This window comes from Hippoglossus hippoglossus, chromosome 17, assembly GCF_009819705.1.
Source record: "Hippoglossus hippoglossus isolate fHipHip1 chromosome 17, fHipHip1.pri, whole genome shotgun sequence".
NCBI lineage: Eukaryota > Metazoa > Chordata > Actinopteri > Pleuronectiformes > Pleuronectidae > Hippoglossus > Hippoglossus hippoglossus.
Window position 1 is genome coordinate 10,410,537 of NC_047167.1, and position 18,185 is coordinate 10,428,721.

At 40.5% G+C, this 18,185-nt stretch overlaps 1 protein-coding gene across 3 annotated transcripts in view; it reads right to left on the reverse strand.

Moving 5' to 3' along the window:
- Positions 1-1,708: 1,708 nt before the first annotated feature.
- The window catches only part of clstn2 (calsyntenin 2), a 132,224-nt gene continuing 115,747 nt past the window's right edge, over positions 1,709-18,185 (reverse strand). Inside the window, exons 10-19 of one of the 3 annotated variants that reach the window (XM_034613396.1) lie at positions 14,650-14,812; positions 8,940-9,106; positions 8,507-8,655; positions 4,525-4,730; positions 4,183-4,350; positions 3,907-4,052; positions 3,608-3,728; positions 2,953-3,143; positions 2,541-2,773; positions 1,709-2,459 (exon numbers count right to left, since the gene is read on the reverse strand). In XM_034613396.1, the coding sequence (XP_034469287.1) occupies positions 2,564-2,773; positions 2,953-3,143; positions 3,608-3,728; positions 3,907-4,052; positions 4,183-4,350; positions 4,525-4,730; positions 8,507-8,655; positions 8,940-9,106; positions 14,650-14,812 (1,521 nt within the window). In that variant the 3' untranslated portion in view covers positions 1,709-2,459; positions 2,541-2,563. Of the gene's footprint in view, positions 2,483-2,540; positions 2,774-2,952; positions 3,144-3,607; positions 3,729-3,906; positions 4,053-4,182; positions 4,351-4,524; positions 4,731-8,506; positions 8,656-8,939; positions 9,107-14,649; positions 14,813-18,185 lie in introns of all 3 variants that reach the window. The other 2 variants (XM_034613395.1, XM_034613394.1) reach the window with 2 other exon arrangements.

Below are 18,185 nucleotides of genomic sequence, written 5' to 3' on the forward strand. Positions count from 1 at the left end.
TGTGAGCTCATTATGTAAAACCCCCGTCAGCTCCAGCATGTGAGGAACCCAGGCAGCTCGCCAGCTTCCACGATGACAGTTTATCAATTATGTAATTTACCGTGAGTCATTTCAAGACGTCTACTGTACAAAGAAGAGCGAGAGGCGCCGTAGAGTCTAAAACAAGTCTTTATTGGTCAATATACAGAAAGCAGTGGGACGACCACTAAAGAGAGAGAGATCCCAACCGTTTTGTTTACAAAAAGAAAAAGAAACGGATATATAAAATAACTGTCTTGAACATTTTTACAGGGTTTGTTTTTATATGTAAAAGAATCTTTATTTTTTTTTTCTCTTTAATCTTTCAGAAGCACAATATGACAAAGGGAGCAAGGCAGTTGTTTCACAATGATGACATCACAACCACAGGTTCTCAAAGGCTGACAGAGGGAGGGAGGACACAAACCAGTTAGAGAGAGAGAGAGAGAGCTCAGAGGGACGATACCGGCATGGAGAGGAATGAACTTTCATTAAATCTGTTATGATGAATGGTACAAGATGGAATCAGTATCAGTGAAATTTCTGCTCATGGTTCTGGGGAAGTTGTGCAGGACCGAGGACGCCAGTAAAACAAACAATCACTCTGCTTCTCTTCTCCAGCAACATTTAGCAAAGTTCCTCTGATTCACACTCTGTCAGACACATCCGTCTAAATTTTGATCCGCGTTTATTCTAAATTAGACGTTTCACAAAAATAAAGACGGACTATTTCAAACATAAAACATTAACCCCCCTTAGATGTTTCCATGGTAACAATCTGATATCTGCACATCAGCGGCAAAAAGAGGAAAATAAAGCTCTGAATTTGCGGGGTTCACGATGTAGACTGTAGTAATTGGTTGGAAATATGCAGAATTGTAGATGTCATCAGTTTGTCCAGGAAACTGTCCTGATTCTGATGGACACTTGATGCAATGATGGTTTACCACATCTGGGCACATGCTCAGAGTCCTGGAGCCAATGGAGTCCCTTGGCTGTAAGATTTATTATTAGGCAATATATTCTTAAAGTTTCAAGTATTTCTACGTCTTTAAATATTGGATGAAATGTTGCATGATTATGAAATAGTTTGAATGTTTGGTAAATGAAATGAAATCATTTTATTATACATTTTCATTGTGTTAAAACTGTATCTGACACTTACTGTTGTCTTAACATGTAAAAATAAATAAATATAATTTTAAAGTGACATATGCTGCGTGGTTGAAGGGCCTGTGTAGTATTTGGGTATGTGGGTAGTGGTTTGAAAATCCATCCATGATAAGAAGAGGAACTTTGCCATGTCACATCAAGAAGTCACATCGTCTCAGCTCTGCTACAGGTCTGCACTATACTGACGTTTTAAGCTGCAGGGATGTCCAACTGAGATGCATTATGGGTAGTGTAAGATCAGGCATATTTTTGAGATTGACCCATACTGGGCAACAAAGGTCCAGTCAGGCACTGATTCTCTAAAAGTCTAAATGGTTGGACTTTCAGTGTCTGTGAATTGGTTTTACTGGATCTTTAACTGCATAGAAGGCTTTGTTTGAATGGAATTAAAAACAAGGGTTAGTGGTTTTCATGAAGTAGATTTCAATAGTAAATAGTCACAACATTTCATCTGCTGAAAGAGAAAGAGAACCGATCTCCCCCTACATGAGGCCACCGGAGTGGTACAGGACACAAATGCAAAATATATGTTAAACAGACAATAATTGATCTTTGACTTGTGTGTAAATCAGGATTAATGTGGAATATTAATGTAAAAGATGCAGATTTCTCTCTTGTCTCCAGGCCACAGAACCACAGCACTGTGATGTGTTTGGTGAAAGCACTGATCACACACATGTTAGAGACAGAAAAGTGTTACAGATGTCGAGTTAACGATGAGAACAGAGGTTATACACTTAGTGACAATACAGCTATTTTATTTCTACTAAATAGGCTGAAGGAATTCTATTAAAAAGGTTTAATGGATACATTTATCAATGGATATGTACGGGGATACATCTCGCTGTTAAATCTGTTAATAACTCGCCGTCTTGCTGACAATCTCTTTAGAGAGGAACCAATACAAAACGAATCTGAGGACACACGTAACTGTAAATATTAAATGTGGACGTAAAAGCTCAAATCATCCTCGTGTCGCCATTTTTCAGTTTTCACTCTTGATCGTTTGCGAGTTTGAGGTTCAGTGTTATCAGTGAAACTCTGACTAATTCTGCACACTTAATGAAAGGGCTGTGCTTGTCTGATGTATTTTGTTCTGCCTCACTGACTGTGATGTGAATCTTAATTCATGTGCATACAGACGCTGAGAGGCAGCAGCTGATTCTGTTCTTCTGACTTTGTCCAGCAGAGGGTGATGTTTCATTAAAAATAACAACTTCGGAGCGACACACTTGCAGAGACTGTTGTGTATATGTAGGTATATATTTGTGTGTGTGTGTGTGTGTGTGTGTGTGTGTGTGTGTGTGTGTGTGTGTGTGTGTGTGTGTGTGTGTGTGTGTGTGTGTGTGTGTGTGTGTGTGTGTGTGTGTGATCAGTATGTTATGGAGGAACTGTCCCACTCAAGTCTTCCCCTCTGCTTCCTCTTCTTCATCTCCTCTCTCTCTTCCTCTTCCTCCTCTTCATCTTCGTCACTGTTGTCTGACTCAGCACTCGTCAACCCTTGTTCTTCGTCCTCCTCCTCTTCCTCCACCTGCTTCTCTTCTTTTACCTCCTCGTCCACAGCTTGAGCTCCTCTCATGTTCTAGAGAACAGAGTGATTTAGTTAAAAATCCTAAATCTGGTTATCGCAACTTGCAACAAATTCCAGAGAGTTAAGAAAAATCAGAGGGAAACAGTATCAGAAACGTCAGATTTGGTGACATGGTCCATTGTGAAGACAATTAAAGAAACAGCCAAAAATGTCAACAGGTTCTGAGTTACCTCCATGGGGTTGACGGTGATGTTGAGGGCAGACTTGTCCCAGTCCACCTCGGGGTCTTTGACCTCGTCCTCGTCCTCTCTGGACCCCTCCTGATGTGTGGTGTGGATCCTGTACACACCAATCACCACAATCACAACCAGGGCGGCGATGCAAACCACGATCACTGCTGTGGCTGCTGGTGGCGCGGCTCCTGGACGAGAAGAAGAGAAGTAGAAGGTCTCCGTTTAGTTTGACCTCTGCCAAGGAAGTTATGTTTTCATCTGCATTTGTTTGTCTGTCAGTTTGTTAGCAGGATTATACCAAAACACTGGGATTATTGCAGGTTTCATAGGGGAAATGTATGTGCTCTACTGAGTGCCATTCAAGTATTAGATAATAAACCTCATTCTTAATGCCTTATTTTCACTGTACAATCCTTTTGCTTAAGGTTTGAGCCTTGAATAGAATTTTATCTCTTACAGCTGTAATCCTACTTTTGTTGTTATGGTATATTCAACAATACAACTCTACCCTTAAATTTCACAGCTAAGATTTGGTGATGAAACAGCTCATCCATTAATGTATGTATTTGTTAAACATAAAAACTGCCCTGTTCCTCAGCAGCGAGTCACAGAAAAGACTGTGGGACCTGCTGCAGTCACTTTTGTTACTTACCTGACATGTGTGAGTTTGGAGTGTGTATCATGAGTGGGTGATGGACAGGTCTCATGTACTGAGGCTGGGCTGCCATATGATTGACATGTTCCACAGGCGCTGAGTGGTGGAGAACACCGACCTGCAGCGACACGGCAAAGAGACATTAACGTCGGAAAACAGAAGCTGGGTAAGTCACGAAACATGAATAAATAAAATGTAAAAAAAAAAAAAAGCTAATTAATAAGAGAAACAAGAAAACAAAGATCAAATGGAGGAATAAATAGTGCACGAGGAAAAAGGAAGAACATCAATCTGACCTCCAAGTTGAACTCGTTGCTGGTGTAACGCCCGTTGAGTTCGGAGCAGGTGAGTCTGAACCTTCGCTCAGTCAGAGTGGCAGGTCGCCAGTTCCTGTAGCGCACCTGCCTCAGCGCCTGCTCATAGTGAGCCATGGAGTCCACACCTTGTAACACACGGGGAGACATGTTATACTGACTGCTACACAAACTGCCATGTTGGTGTAATACACAGAGTGAAAATGTGGTGAATCTCCTGTTCACATGAACAGTAAAATGAGCATGGAAGTTTTCTACCATATATTGAAATTCCAGAGGTGGAGTTGGTGGCGTCCAGATGTTTTCCCAACAAAGCGTTGTGATGAATCTCCAGACTCTCTCTCTCGGGGCTCAGCTCCTCTCCAATGACCAGGATGTCACAGTAGTCCAGGTTGTGCATCACCTCCATCACACCCGGCCTATGGACTGTGAGCATGGGAATATGTGCAACAGGGATTTGAATGTGCAGTTTGCTGAAGAAAAGACTGTAAACATCTTTTCACAAAGAGTAAATTGGTTCATTAACAGCGACACACATTAACTGGAACATTATGACATGAGAGCATCGTAACAAGCCGGTGCCGCAGCCTCTCCACTCACATCCACCGAAGCTGCCTCCCTTCATTACGGTGCTGGTGATGTGAAGCTCCTTGAAGGGTGCCACACCCAGCGGGCCCTGCAGGTCAGCGGCAGGCCTGACGAGTCGATTAGATCCTGTAATTGTGATTCTCGGTTCACTGGGCGGCAGCACCATAACCACTGCCTTGACGTCCGGGACGGAGAGACACGTGTCCTCCCCGAAACACCTGACACACGGGAGACGAGAAGAGAGGTCACTACTTCACTTCTAATGTATGTCTTCATTTAGCTTTACTTGTGTCGTGTTAAATCTCATGTATTTGAGCTATTTTTTGTCACAAATAACAAACATAAAATATAAAAATACATTGTTTGTTGAAAATATTTTAAAACTTGCATGAATCCTTAGTTTTATCATGTAATATCCCTGTTACTATTATGTTCCTTGCAACTGGCCACTACAGAGCAGTAAGAAGAGCAGGGATGAAAACAAACATCTCTCATGTGAAACAACCAAAACTCTTTATAACTTTGGAAAAGCTCATATTAAGATGTCTGATGAGGACAAAAACATTCATTTAGTTGTTTGATGAGAATGGCTTTTTGGTTTCATTCACACTGGTGAATAAATAAGTCAAATTAATGAGCCACAGTAGTTGTTGTGATGGAAGTTTTCTGGAAGCTGGTGAAAGGAGAACTCAGGCAGCAGCTGATGTCTTATGCAGACGGTTTTAATGTAGGCTTGATGCATCAAGGAGACCAGAAGACGATCACTATACAAATGCAAATACAGTCACATTGAGGCAATTTTCACCCCCAAGTCTGAAGAGGTCTCCCACAGCATCCCAATTTATGTCCCTCATCTTGCGTCACCCATCCCAACAGCACATCCACGAGAGCATGCATACCTAAACTTTAGGTCTAGAACCTGATGTAATACGCAGAAGAATTGGAGTTGGTGCCTCTCTGTCTGGGCATCTGAATTAAATATGAAAGTCCGTGAGTGTAGACACTACAATGTACTGCTACTTGGCCCTTTATCTATAACCTGACCTTGGGTCCTGCTCGGAGTGAAGGGAGTATCTGAGGAGTGAGTCAAGCTGTTCTCATGGTGAACACATTTACTGTACGAGGATGGTCAAAAACTCTCTCACAGTTCTCACTTGAATATATTTTCTGTCGACAGAGAAGATTCTCCTTACAGCTCACACCCAGGCAGCAATTGAAATATCGCAGTATTGAAGCATATGAGAGGGAACAGATGATAAGTCCAGGTCTTGAAATTCATGTCACGATCTCTCATCTGGCGAGAGTGGAGACTCTCTCAAGGTTCATCTTATATCCATGCCAGAGACAGGACGGAGACATCGAGCACTAAATTTAACAATCCTAATCTAAAGTGTTTCTGCTGAGGACTTATGAGCTCTCAGGTCAGCCACCTGTGACACAACACTTTGGACAGGAGCAATAAAAGATGCATTAAGTCACAAGCTTCCAGAGGAAATAGGTTGTCAGTGTCATTGCTGTAGTCACCATCCAACAAGCAACGATCAGAGGTAAATCTTTGGGTTTTATTTATGAAGCGTTTGATGGAAAGCGATCAAACAACCCTCAAAATGTAATTAAACTTAGAGAAGGTCAAAAACCCATACCAGCATCGGAAATGCCTCCGGTACTTTAAAAATAACTAGGTACAAATCTACTTACTGATCCAATACCACCTGTTTAAAATATATTAGTTTAACCCAGATAAAACAGCTATTTTCACTTCTTGTGCCCCTTTCCAAAAAAACAGTTGTGCTGCACTGGCCTTGACAAGTACTGTTTTTAGAGGGAGGAAGAAGTGATTTTTGGTAGTGAAGTGTTAACCAGAGCTCGCTGACATCTCAGCAATTTGGAAAGGCCCACAAGTAAAACAGCAAAGTGTATCATATGCAAGGCTATGTTTTCCATTTGACTTCTTTTTCAGGTTAGAAAAGAAATGTTGATAGATCCTGATTGGTACAAAAAGGTACGGTGTGTGACATCACCCTTCTGTTACTGAGCCCCTCCTACATTAAACCGATAAGAAGAGACAGAGAAATAAAGAAAACTGTCCAAACTTTGAAAGAACTATGTATTAATTTAGGATCCATCACTATGACTGAAAAAAGTGTTGTAAATGATTATAACTTCTGAGGCGACAATGAGTAGGTTAACATGCAACTATGACAATATTCACAATTTCATAAACGTCATTATATTCTGTTATTGTACTGTTACTGTTATATATAAATCTGATATTACAAATACACGTTTTCCCCCGAGCCATGTGGGATAAGTTGATGTAGGACATGTATACAGCTCATTTGGAATTTGCCTCTCGGTTTGTTTTGTATTGTAAACAATCCAACGAGACCTGACTGATATCACATATCAGAGATTAAAGTATCCACAATGTGTAATAGGAGAACACATTATCTCCTTTTCCTCAGATTCAACCGACTGTATGTGCTGTGTGTAAAGGTGGACGTATCAGTCTTTATCTCCAGGGGAGCTGTGAAGTGTTGTTCAGAGTTAGACTCCACCGCTGCTCCTTCAGCTCGTTTCACTTTATCGACCAGCGCACAACTAAACTGATTTCACCTGCCTGCGTTTGTTGCTCTACAAAATGAACAGGCACTGGACGGGTGTGTGGACGGGAGCAGACGCTAAACGTACACACTGTGAGACACGTGGACGAGCACACACACACACACGTATACAAAAAATATAACGGTTTAGTGGGATGAAACATTTAATTTCTCTCTCGCTCCACTGTTAAAGGTGCTGTGTTTACGATGCAATTGCATTATAAACAGTATGTGTAAAACTTGTCATAAAGAGGAAAATAACCACTCCAGCTGTACAAGAAAAGGATTGTAAGATAAGTTATGATTGCATTTCCATTCGATTTTCATTTTTCCCTTGACATTTTTGTCTTGATGGTAGCATTAGAGAACCATTTAACCATTTGCTTTCTTGTTGTGCTGCACTTTGTACTTTGTGTTAAAAAGAGCTCTATAAATATAGTTATTATAGTTATTATTATCATAGTAAACTACCAGGACACGGCAGGACACCAATTTGAATAAATTCTTTCAGTCATTTTTAATTTGTTTATGGAGCAAATGTAGATTTCACCCACACCAGAGCGAGAGAGAGAGCAAACAGAAAACAAAAGAAGACTGGAGCAATATGGTGGGTTCCAATCAGCAGCAGGTTGAATCTCTTTAATGGCCAGATGCTCTCTTCAGAGGTTTAATAGTTTTTACTCTAATGATCCGCCCTCACTGGGAGTTCTGAGAAACACAACACATCCGACAGAGCTTTAACTTTACTGCGCCACCAATCCTCCGGCTGTTTGTAACTTATGTTATCATCCACTTCTCCTCTGTCACCAACATGGTTTATGTATTTTGTATAGAACATTTCACACTAGTGTTCAAGGGACAGTTAAGAGACCTTGCACTTTTATTTAACAACCCGACAACTCCCTCAGACTTTCACTCTTGCTGAAAGTGTGTTCTTAGTCCTTCAGCAAGATGTGTGTTGTTTGGGGTTAAAAGTTTGAATTGGAAACCAGTACATTCACAGCATTAACAGTTCTCTCTGTCTGTCACAAACACAAAGAGATAGAAATAAAACAGTATGGCCCTTCATGACACATTAAATATGAAATCTGTTTGGCACATCAAGCAGGTCCCTGTACCTCACAACAGCCAACTCAATGCATGAAGCAAAGGTGACACTGAAATGTGTTGTTTGTTAAAGCACATACACCTTAGTTATTGTACAGCCTGGTAATGAAAAACCAGAGAGACATAACTTGCACCGAGTCAAGGTCAATATAGACAATCAGTGTGTACACGTACACACTGAGAGACAGACTCAACTACTGTAGTGGCTTGGCAGATGTGAACATGTGGAACTGAGTGAATGTTTGTAAAGTGGGATTGAGTTAATTTCCAGTGTGTGTACTCACTGCACTGTGGTGGTGATGTGCAGCCGCCGGAGGCCTGCGGTGGGGAACTGGCGAGAGTTGATGTAGGAGACCTTGGTCATGGCTGTGTTGATGCTGTCCACATCCTCTCCTTCCACAACCAGCACAGACTGGGCAGGGTTGAAATGGAACTGGAAACACAAACACAAAAATCTTTTGTGTTAATACAACTCAACATGATTTATATCTGGGCTTAATGAGGAAATGTTTCTTAGCAAACGACAACAGCCTTGACAGCTTTAACGGGACAGAAGGTGACACATGAACCCTGAAGAGAATTTGCTGTCTTCTTCAACAGAGCCAATAGGATGGTAAGAAGCTACAATACAACCAGTCTGAGGCTGAAAGTGTGGAGTGTGTGCGTGGAGTGTGTGTGTGTTCTTTGGTAACCCAGTCTCCTTTTTTTCCAACAAACCTTTATGTCCTTAGCCAGGCTCTCGAGGGAGTTGATATCAAGTCCTTCTTTACAGGCCTGCAAACACGAGATAACCTTCTGGGTTTCAATCCGGCCTGGTCGGATCGTCAGACCTGACAGGCTGCCATGGAAATACTGAGTCAACCTGGGGGTGGCTACCTCTCCACCTAAGGGGAGGGGGGAGAGGAGAGGAGAGGAGAGAGGACAGGAAGATGTGGAGAGCAGGAGAGGAGCATTAAAAAGTGGGGTGGCAAAGGATAATTGGATAGAAACAGACTAGAGAGAATATGATGAAGTATGTGTGTTGCAACTGCAGTTTGCTGGATATAACATCTGTGAATCTGAACCCAATTGAAATCAAGTTAAAAAGATTCTTATTCACCTAAATAATATAAAGACAGATAGTCCTTTTTTCACTTCAACATATTTTAGGTTGTGAATATAAAACTGTTTACTACAGGTTAGGGAAATAATTAAGTGAGGCATCAATAACATTATCAGTCTTTGGATTATTAAAGTAGGTTGATTGTGTTATAGGTGGAGATAACTGTTTTTCTCTATCCTGACATAAGCTTTAACTAACACTCAGCCACTAACTGCATCCAATATTTACTACACTAAAACAGCATGTGAGATTTTTTTATGTCTGAAACAAAATGAAGAAAATAGTGTGTGAATCACATGGTATTTAAAGGGGAAATATTAGTATATGCGCTGTGCAAGCACTGCAATACCAATGACAACAGCAGCATAACAGAACACTCCTAGCAAAAGGTGCAGGGGACAATAACTGCATAATATTTTTAAAGAAAAAACTAAGAGTAGGTTAATTCGTTAATCTGCAATACTAAAGTAAAATCTACACCAAACACGTCCAACACTTAGCTCAACAGTAGATATTCTGACATTTCTTGTCAGGGTTTACAATTGAGCTTTGATGGATGTAACGTGCACTTTACATGAAATGCTTTGCAACTACCACATCGAGAGGGAAATAGATCCTTTAATACAAAATTAGTGGAACCTCTACTGGAAGTCAATACATTGACCGAGTCTCTGAGTCTGTGAAGATTCACAGCACTGGAGTCCATGGTGTCAGCTCCATCACAAATTCAGTCAGACCCTGAGTCTATATTTTACTTCTAAATATCAGATTTTGCTCGGGGACAGGTCAGCTCTACTCTGTGGTGCAATTTCACCACTTCTGATGAAGTGTGTCCTTTCCATCAAATCATAAAGGTCTGAGAACCCTTAACACAAATTACTTCCAGTGCGAGTCTTTTCAATGTAGGTCAGCTATGGCTTAAATATTTTGACAAATTCTAGTGAGGGGTGGTATTCAGTTCAAATCTCCTTATAGTAATGCAAATGACATCAGAACTGAATGTACCTCAGCCAATATTTAAATTCTAAACTGTATTAAATGGCACATTCACACATATATATCAACGTTAGCTTAAAACTACCTGTTTTTTTAATTACACCTGTTCTTTAGATGTCTGTACTTTATAACCTAACTGGCATTTCTTATTGTGATTCATTAGTTACCTGAAGTATTAGCTTTTGATAAGAAGCCTAACAATAAGGTTTTAATTGTTTCTCAAAAGACCACTTTTGAATACAAAGAACAGTGTTAGTAGTTTGCTTCATTGATCAAAGGTTGTCTGAAAATAATTTGATCTGAAAGAGAAGATAGAGAGACAGACAGACACTTAACAGACGTGATGCTCTCCTGGTATAGGGAACTACTCTGCCCAGAGAGGCTCAGGGGAACTGTAGATAATGACAGATGTTATTATGAACGGCAGATTCCAGTGTACCTGAAGGCGTCTATACTCTCTCAGCTCTGTGAGTGTGAATCACACAAGGATGTATGGATGTATAGAGCTGATAAAGCCGGAGACATAACCTGTGTATTATAAACAGATTTAGATATTTGAATCAATCCATATTCTCATTGTGTTTATCTTGAAGTGGGTGGAGGCTGATACTGGTGGTGAATGAGAGCGTAATGGTGGTGATGTGTTACGCATTAACCTTTAAAACACATGAAGCTGGCATACTGATGTGATGTTTAATATGCTGTTGAGTAGCAGGGTAGGTGAATGTAAATCAAGTCGTTTCTTCATATTAACAGCTGCTCCAGTGTTGGCGAGTAACATGTTTTAATGTATTAATGAAAGCAGAAGCACACATTTAAACACATAACTCCCATCAAATCTCAAAAAGTAAAACTACTGGATGTGTATGTGCAAATAAAGTTGCTCCACCAACAAAGCTGCGTGACGAGAAGAAGCTTTGAATCTGCTACACAAGTTCGATGGTCATCGTAAAGCCCCGATACAGTTACACTTCACAGACAATATCTGACTTCCAGATCACAACCAGAGGATATTATCAACCACACTGTTGAGTTTTGTCAGTGATCAAATACTAAAATGCTGAGGTTGCATTTTAGTGTGGCACTTCACTATAGCACTACATTACATACCTATAACAGAGCTGGGGCGGCAACCCTGCAGGAACAGTTTTATGTCCACATTTGTTGCAAGGACATTTTCTGTAGTGCGGGTTTTTATTGCAGATAAAACAGAAGGTGCTGTGGACGTGGTTGTTTTACCCAATCACATGACAAACAACAAACAAAACAAAATGGCTTGATTTAAAAAATAAATAAAAGTGACTGAAAAATGGCTTAAAGTAAGATTATTAGAACAGGGGGTAAATGTGAGATATATCATGTTTCCACTCAAAAAGACCTTTTTTAAAAATCACATTACGGAGGTTGTATTTAATCTGCTTTATTTAGATTTATAGCAAAAACTACTCGACCGATTTCCATGAAAATTTGTGTGTGTATGAGACATATGTTTATGAGATACTTATGTATAAATACATTTTTTACACACACACACACAGATATACTGTATATATATTTTTTTTTAATTTATCAGTGTTCTTTTAAACGTTCCCTATAAAATATGTAATCTCTCAGAAAAAGACCCAAAGACTCCAGTGTGTGCTCCCACCACTGGATCCTGTTTACGCATGTTTTGAGACACTGTGGCAATAATGACGGCTGCCTTTCAGCTATTTCAGTTTCTTGGCTCTCCTGTTGTTCATGGCTGGTTCACTGGTGTTACTGTTAACACTTAATAGAAGCAGAGACTTAATTAGCATTAGTGACATTTGTGCTTTTCCTGCCGTGGCAAGTTATAATGAGAAAGCTCTAATGGATCACCATCAATTTAACCGACAAATACTGTTTATGCTTATGGTTGTTTAGTAGTGTTAATCAATGGGTCTTTTCTTGTATCGCTGTTTGCTGAACTGAGAAGCATCTACATCATCTGCAAATGAAAGTTCCTGATGTTGATTGATGCATTCATTTCATACACATACAATCACCCCACGCTCTTTTTGAAGCCTCCTCCGTGCCTCCTCCTCTTTGGTTAAACATGTGTACACTGTCGGCTTCTTTTGAAGCTTCACACCCACCTTTCTGCTTCCAATGAAACGAGATAGCAAACACAATTTCCCCCGTGCAAACACATCAGCAGCTTACTGCTACAGAAAAACCGCTGAGAGAAGCCAACAACAAACAACCGAACCATTTTCATGTTAACCTTGTATGGCGAGGCACCCGCGCCTTCCTCTTTGCTTTCGGGGCAGTGAAAGTACAGTCTGAATGCCTTTCGTTCCACATGTCTCATCATTATGTTGTTGATTGTAGGGAAAAGGGGATGGAGAAATGAGAGACTGAAAGGCAATCTTGCTCGCTAATGGCCTGCAAAGTTATCAGTTGCGGCTTAGTGGAGCTTAGAGCGGCTTCATTGGGATGTAATAGCTGGCAAAGTTGTCCTCCATTCACTCTGGCTAATCCTTCCTTCAGGGCTTTCTCTCTCGATCAGATATTCATAGAAGGGGCAGAAAGAGAGGGCTGGATGAAGCAAGAAGGAAAATGATGACGCCAAAAAGAAAATTGCAATCAGACACCGGAAGAAAAGAAATTTTCAAAACGGCAACCAAAATACCATCAGGATTGAGGCTTTTTGATGATGCTGGAGAGCGTTAGAAGCGTTATTTAGGCGAGCCGCACAACACTTTGGTGTAATTATTCAACTCATAAACATGGCAGCAGGGTGGCTCGTCCTCGTTCCAATGTGATCACTACTCGCTCTCGTTCGCTGCCGCTGGAGCTGACACACAGAATTTCCAGTTTGATACCCACTCAGCTCAGGGCTCTCCATTTCAAAGAGGAAGCAGCACTAGGAGCCCTGGGGTGTAAATCTTAATCTCTTTATTTATCTTCACAGTGAGTCTCCTGGCTTCTCCCTCTCGGTTTGCGCTTCAAATGTGATTTGGAAAATAAAATGTGTGTCATCGTTGATGAATACTCTCTGTGTTTACCACGTGTCACGATCTTGTTGAGCTGTTCCTCTTAGCATATTGAAACAGCAGGTTTTTCACCATCATACCAGCAAACTGTGGACTGATAATTTTGCCTCCTGATGCTCAAGTAGTCATCCCTTTGAAAAGATTACATAACATTTCAACAATTGCTTGAAATGCTTTTAATTGTGTTTCTGTAGGAAGTCTGTTTTAAGTTATTTTCCATTTTTGAGAATGTAAGTTTTGGATGAGTTGCTGCCCCAAGTGGTGGAGTTTAATCTTGGCCTCTTGTTCGCAAGTGAGAGGCGGATGGAGTGGGAGGGGGACAGGTGGATCGGTGCGGCGTCTGCAGTAATGCTGGCATTGTACCGGTCCACTGTGGTGAAGAGGGGGCTAAGCCAGAAGGCAAAGCTTTTGATTTGCCAGTGGATCAACATACCGACCCTCGCCAATGGTAATGAGCTCTGTGTAGGGCTAAACCTTAGAGACGGGTCGAGGAGTTTGGACATTTAGAGGAAGCTTAGAGTGGAGTTGCATGCTTCCTTACACCGAGTTCAGATACCTGATTCCTCCTGGCTGCCTTCTCTTGGAGGTTTTCCAGGCAGGCCCAACTAGGAGGAGACCCTGGGGTAGACCCAGAACTCGCTGGAGGGATTATATATCCCATCTGGCCTGGAAACACCTCGGGATCCTGCAGGAGGCGATGGAAGGTGTTGCTGCGGAACAACCTGTCTAACCTGCTGACACTACAACCCAACCTTGGATAAGTGGAACAAAATGGACGGATGGATGGGCGGATGCATGGTCGGATACTTTATAGTGACACTTCACATGGCCATCCCCGGGCCAGAGAGTTCAAATCCTTATTTTCCAGTCGAGGTTACCCTGTGATATTCAGGAGCAGAATGCTTTTCATGCATAGGGGGAAATTATCTGTTGGTATATGGTATAAACAAAAACACTAAAGCAGTTGTAACTGTCAATATGCAGTCATAAACCAATTATATAAGGGGAAAAAAAACTGTGGTTTTAACTCGGGTGATAAAAATGTACTGATGTGGCTCCTTTTGTTGAAAATAGGCCCATAGGAACTGAATTCCTAATTTTATGTGCAGCAAATAAATAAACGCCATAACCTGGAGCTGAAAAGGCTGCTGCACGTAAAACTGTGAGATTATAGTAGAGCTGTAAACAACCGCACAGCACAATGTTATAGCACTTGCATCCAGGCCTCGTCTGATTTCAGCTTCTCTCATACCTTGAACACATTTCTGCATTGCGCCACAGCTGCTGTATTTATAAACATACACACACTGACCTTGCCAGCAGGCACCCACAGTCAGCTGTGTATCAATCTTTGAGGCGTGGATCGGCCAGTCATCCGTCACCAAGTAGGGTTCGTAGGTCACACCATCCACAAATAGTGTCACCGCAGGAAACTCCACGTTGATAACATAATAATGCCATTCCTTGTCACAAATCTGCAAAAGGGAGAGAAATGTTATCAAGTTATTATCCAGTACTTTCCGCTATGTGACCACTCATTATGCCCTGAAATAAGAAAATATTCCTGGTTTGCACTTACACAAACACAGGATGTCCTCAAAAATATATTACTTTCAAACTACATTCCATTTTCCAGGGTCATATTTAGGTGAGGAGCCGTTCCCTGTGGACGGTTATATTTATAGAGCTGCTGTAATGAAGATCGTGATATTTTCTCATGCAGCCGAAACCAAAGGCACATTTTCCAATGTTCCCCGACTTCCCACCTTCAATTAAATAGATGCGAACAAATTCCTCTCCTCATCCCTGGATCATTTGCTCCCTTTCGACAGATGACTAACGAGGTTTCCATCTAATGAGCTGTTCATTAAAGCCACGCAATGATTCACTAACACGGCTGCAGATGACCTGTGAGTCACACAATTTTTATCAACCATCACAAAACACTCTGATTATATGGAGAACGTCTACAGATACACACACACCCACCTCCAGACTTTAGACAACATAAACTTGACATTAATTGCCGGGAAAATTTACTCAGACCTCATACCTTCCTATAGATAACTGACCCTTAACATAACACTTTTCTTAACCTTTACCAAAACCTAACCATACCTACACTACACAACAGACACAACCACACACTGCCCCTACCAGACAGTGACAGTGATAATGTCAAAACATATTTGCTACTCACCTAAATGGCTTTAGGGCTTCAATTCGCAATTTTTGTACATTTTAATTACATGGCTGATTATAATTTGTTGCTTCATCTTTAAAATGTCAAAAAATTATTTCCCGCAGCCCAAGATGACATATTGACGGGTGCAGACCTCAGATATTCAGTTAATTATCATATAATGACATAAGTACATTCAAGAAGCTGGAGCCAGTGAAATATGTTACATTCTTACCAGAGAAATGACTGAAATTATTAAACAATTCACAAATTAGCTGACAAATTATCTTCTGTCGTGCGACTAATCGATTCATTGACTTACTGTTTCAGCTCGACAAAGCTTTTGCTCTCAAACCGTTAACTGCAGTGAAAATGTTGGTTCAGAGCAGAACTGGCAAATTTAAACTGCCTGCAGATGTAAATGTGAGTGAAAATGTGTTTGTCCATATGTGTTATGCTGCGTTCACATTATGTACGGAATGAAGAGATGGAAAAAAATTCTCACGCAGGCGTTCATAGGCACAATTGGGTCTGAATCTCAGTGACTACAGCCCTCAATGTTTTCAAACAAATATAACCAAGCACACCTTCACATATGATTGTAGCTACAATATGAAAGGTATCATAAATAAGACTAACACCAACAGGAGAGAAAAACCAACAACGTAAAAGATACAATACAGGCAGAGGGAGAGAGCTTGAATAAGCAACAGGAGCATGACAGAGGTTAGATAATGTTATGGAAGATAAAAGTTATCAGAGCACAGAATCCACTGATTACACTGCAGGAAGTGATAAATGGCAACCGAGTGCTGAATGATGCACACCTGCTGCATTAATGGTTTCCTTTTCTTTTCTATCTCATATTGGGTTCTGTGTTCAAATGATTGGATAATTCTACATTTTTAGAGTGGTCAGGGTCAAAAGAAGTCCCGGACACACAATAGAAAGATGAATGACATACAAGACTGCACAGGGGGCAGTGATTACATTAGGAACAGTCCTAATGTGAATCACACAAAGATGTTAAAATATCCACATGTTGAAAACGCCTAAACTCTGCATGTGTTACTTTTAAAGTGATATTTCCAGGAAGATAAATACAGTTTCGAAGTGTTAGCAGCCTGGTGAAGCCTCAAAAGATTTATAAATCTTCTTCTAATTCTTTCTCTTTTATGACCATGGCATCAGTTTTTTCTGTAATCAATCTGGTGTGAAGGATTAGGACGAATTAACAGCAAACTTTTTGCAGAGATGAGGATCTGCTAATTTGAGAAAAACTGAAAAACAGCAGGAAAAATATTCAACATAGCTTTCTTTTCTTTCTTTTCTAAGCTTCAGTAGCCTTACACACACACACAGGTTATTCGTGCTGTGAAATTAACTAATAGGGTTGACACCTACAACCAGGAATCTCCAGGGATGTGTGATTTAAAACGTAGACTCTCACTGTATGAGTGTGAGAAGACAGAAACTCCCTCAGGATATCCCAGACACCCCCTCCCACACAGTGTCTGATCTTTATAGTTAGTGTATAGACTTTCTTTCTTATATGACCAAGAGCAGACCTGAACTTTACGATTCAATGCCTGACAATAAAACAAAACAAACTATATCCCAGGATGCATTGCGAGTGTTATTAATAATGACAGTGGTTTTTTTTCCCCATCAGCTTTGTCAGGATTTGTATGTGCACTCGGCCAGACAGGCAGAATGAATTGCCACTTTCATTTAGCTGCTGGCTGACTGCCTGTGGAGTAAAAGTTACGTGTCTCTACAATTATTTACACTGTTTGTGTTGGTGGCTGTCTCCTCTTACACTGCACTTAACATTCCCATTGATTGTGTAGAGTGTATAAAAGCACGGCCAGATAATAGTTCAACAGCTGCACAAGACATTCAACTTTTAATTAAATAAAACACAATTTATCGAACAATTAATGACAAATTATAACATTCGTATGGCATCGAGACATTTCTATTCATCTTTCTAATTTAGCTGCCAAGGTCTCTCATGCTCTTCCGTCCTCACTGTCCTCATCTTACCTTACATACATCCACACCAATGGAAAATATTAAACCGTGCAGATTTATTGATTATAGTTTCATAATTCTAATATTCCTGACTTCTCTCTGTCAAAACACGATATCAGTCCCCCCCAGTGTTAGGGTCTTTTTGGGACTAGATCAAAAGAGTTTGCACATTCACATCTATCAGAAAATCTCTTTTAACTGTATTTTTCTGTTTCCTCTGAGCTTAAACAGACACCGAAAAAACATAATTACAAGAGACGTGATCTTTTTGAACTAGCGGGACTTTGACATTTGTTACATCTGTCATGATTAAGCTTGATATTTTGCTGCTACTTTTTAGGGAACAATTTTCACTGCTAAAGGTTAAAATAAGACAAGAGTTTAAAAAGCCAAATGATAACAGTTGCAGGTTAAAATGCTCACAATGACAATGTTTACCATGTTAATCATCTTATTTTAGTGTGCTAGCATGCTAACATTGGCACTGAACACAAAGTAGAGATAAACTGGCAGGTATTTGGTCATAAATACAAAATTAATAAAAATGTTGACCTGTTGGTGGCGCTAGCTAAAAGAGATAACCAAAGTACTTATAAGTCATCCTGAGGGGGACATGACTCTACTGCACTAAA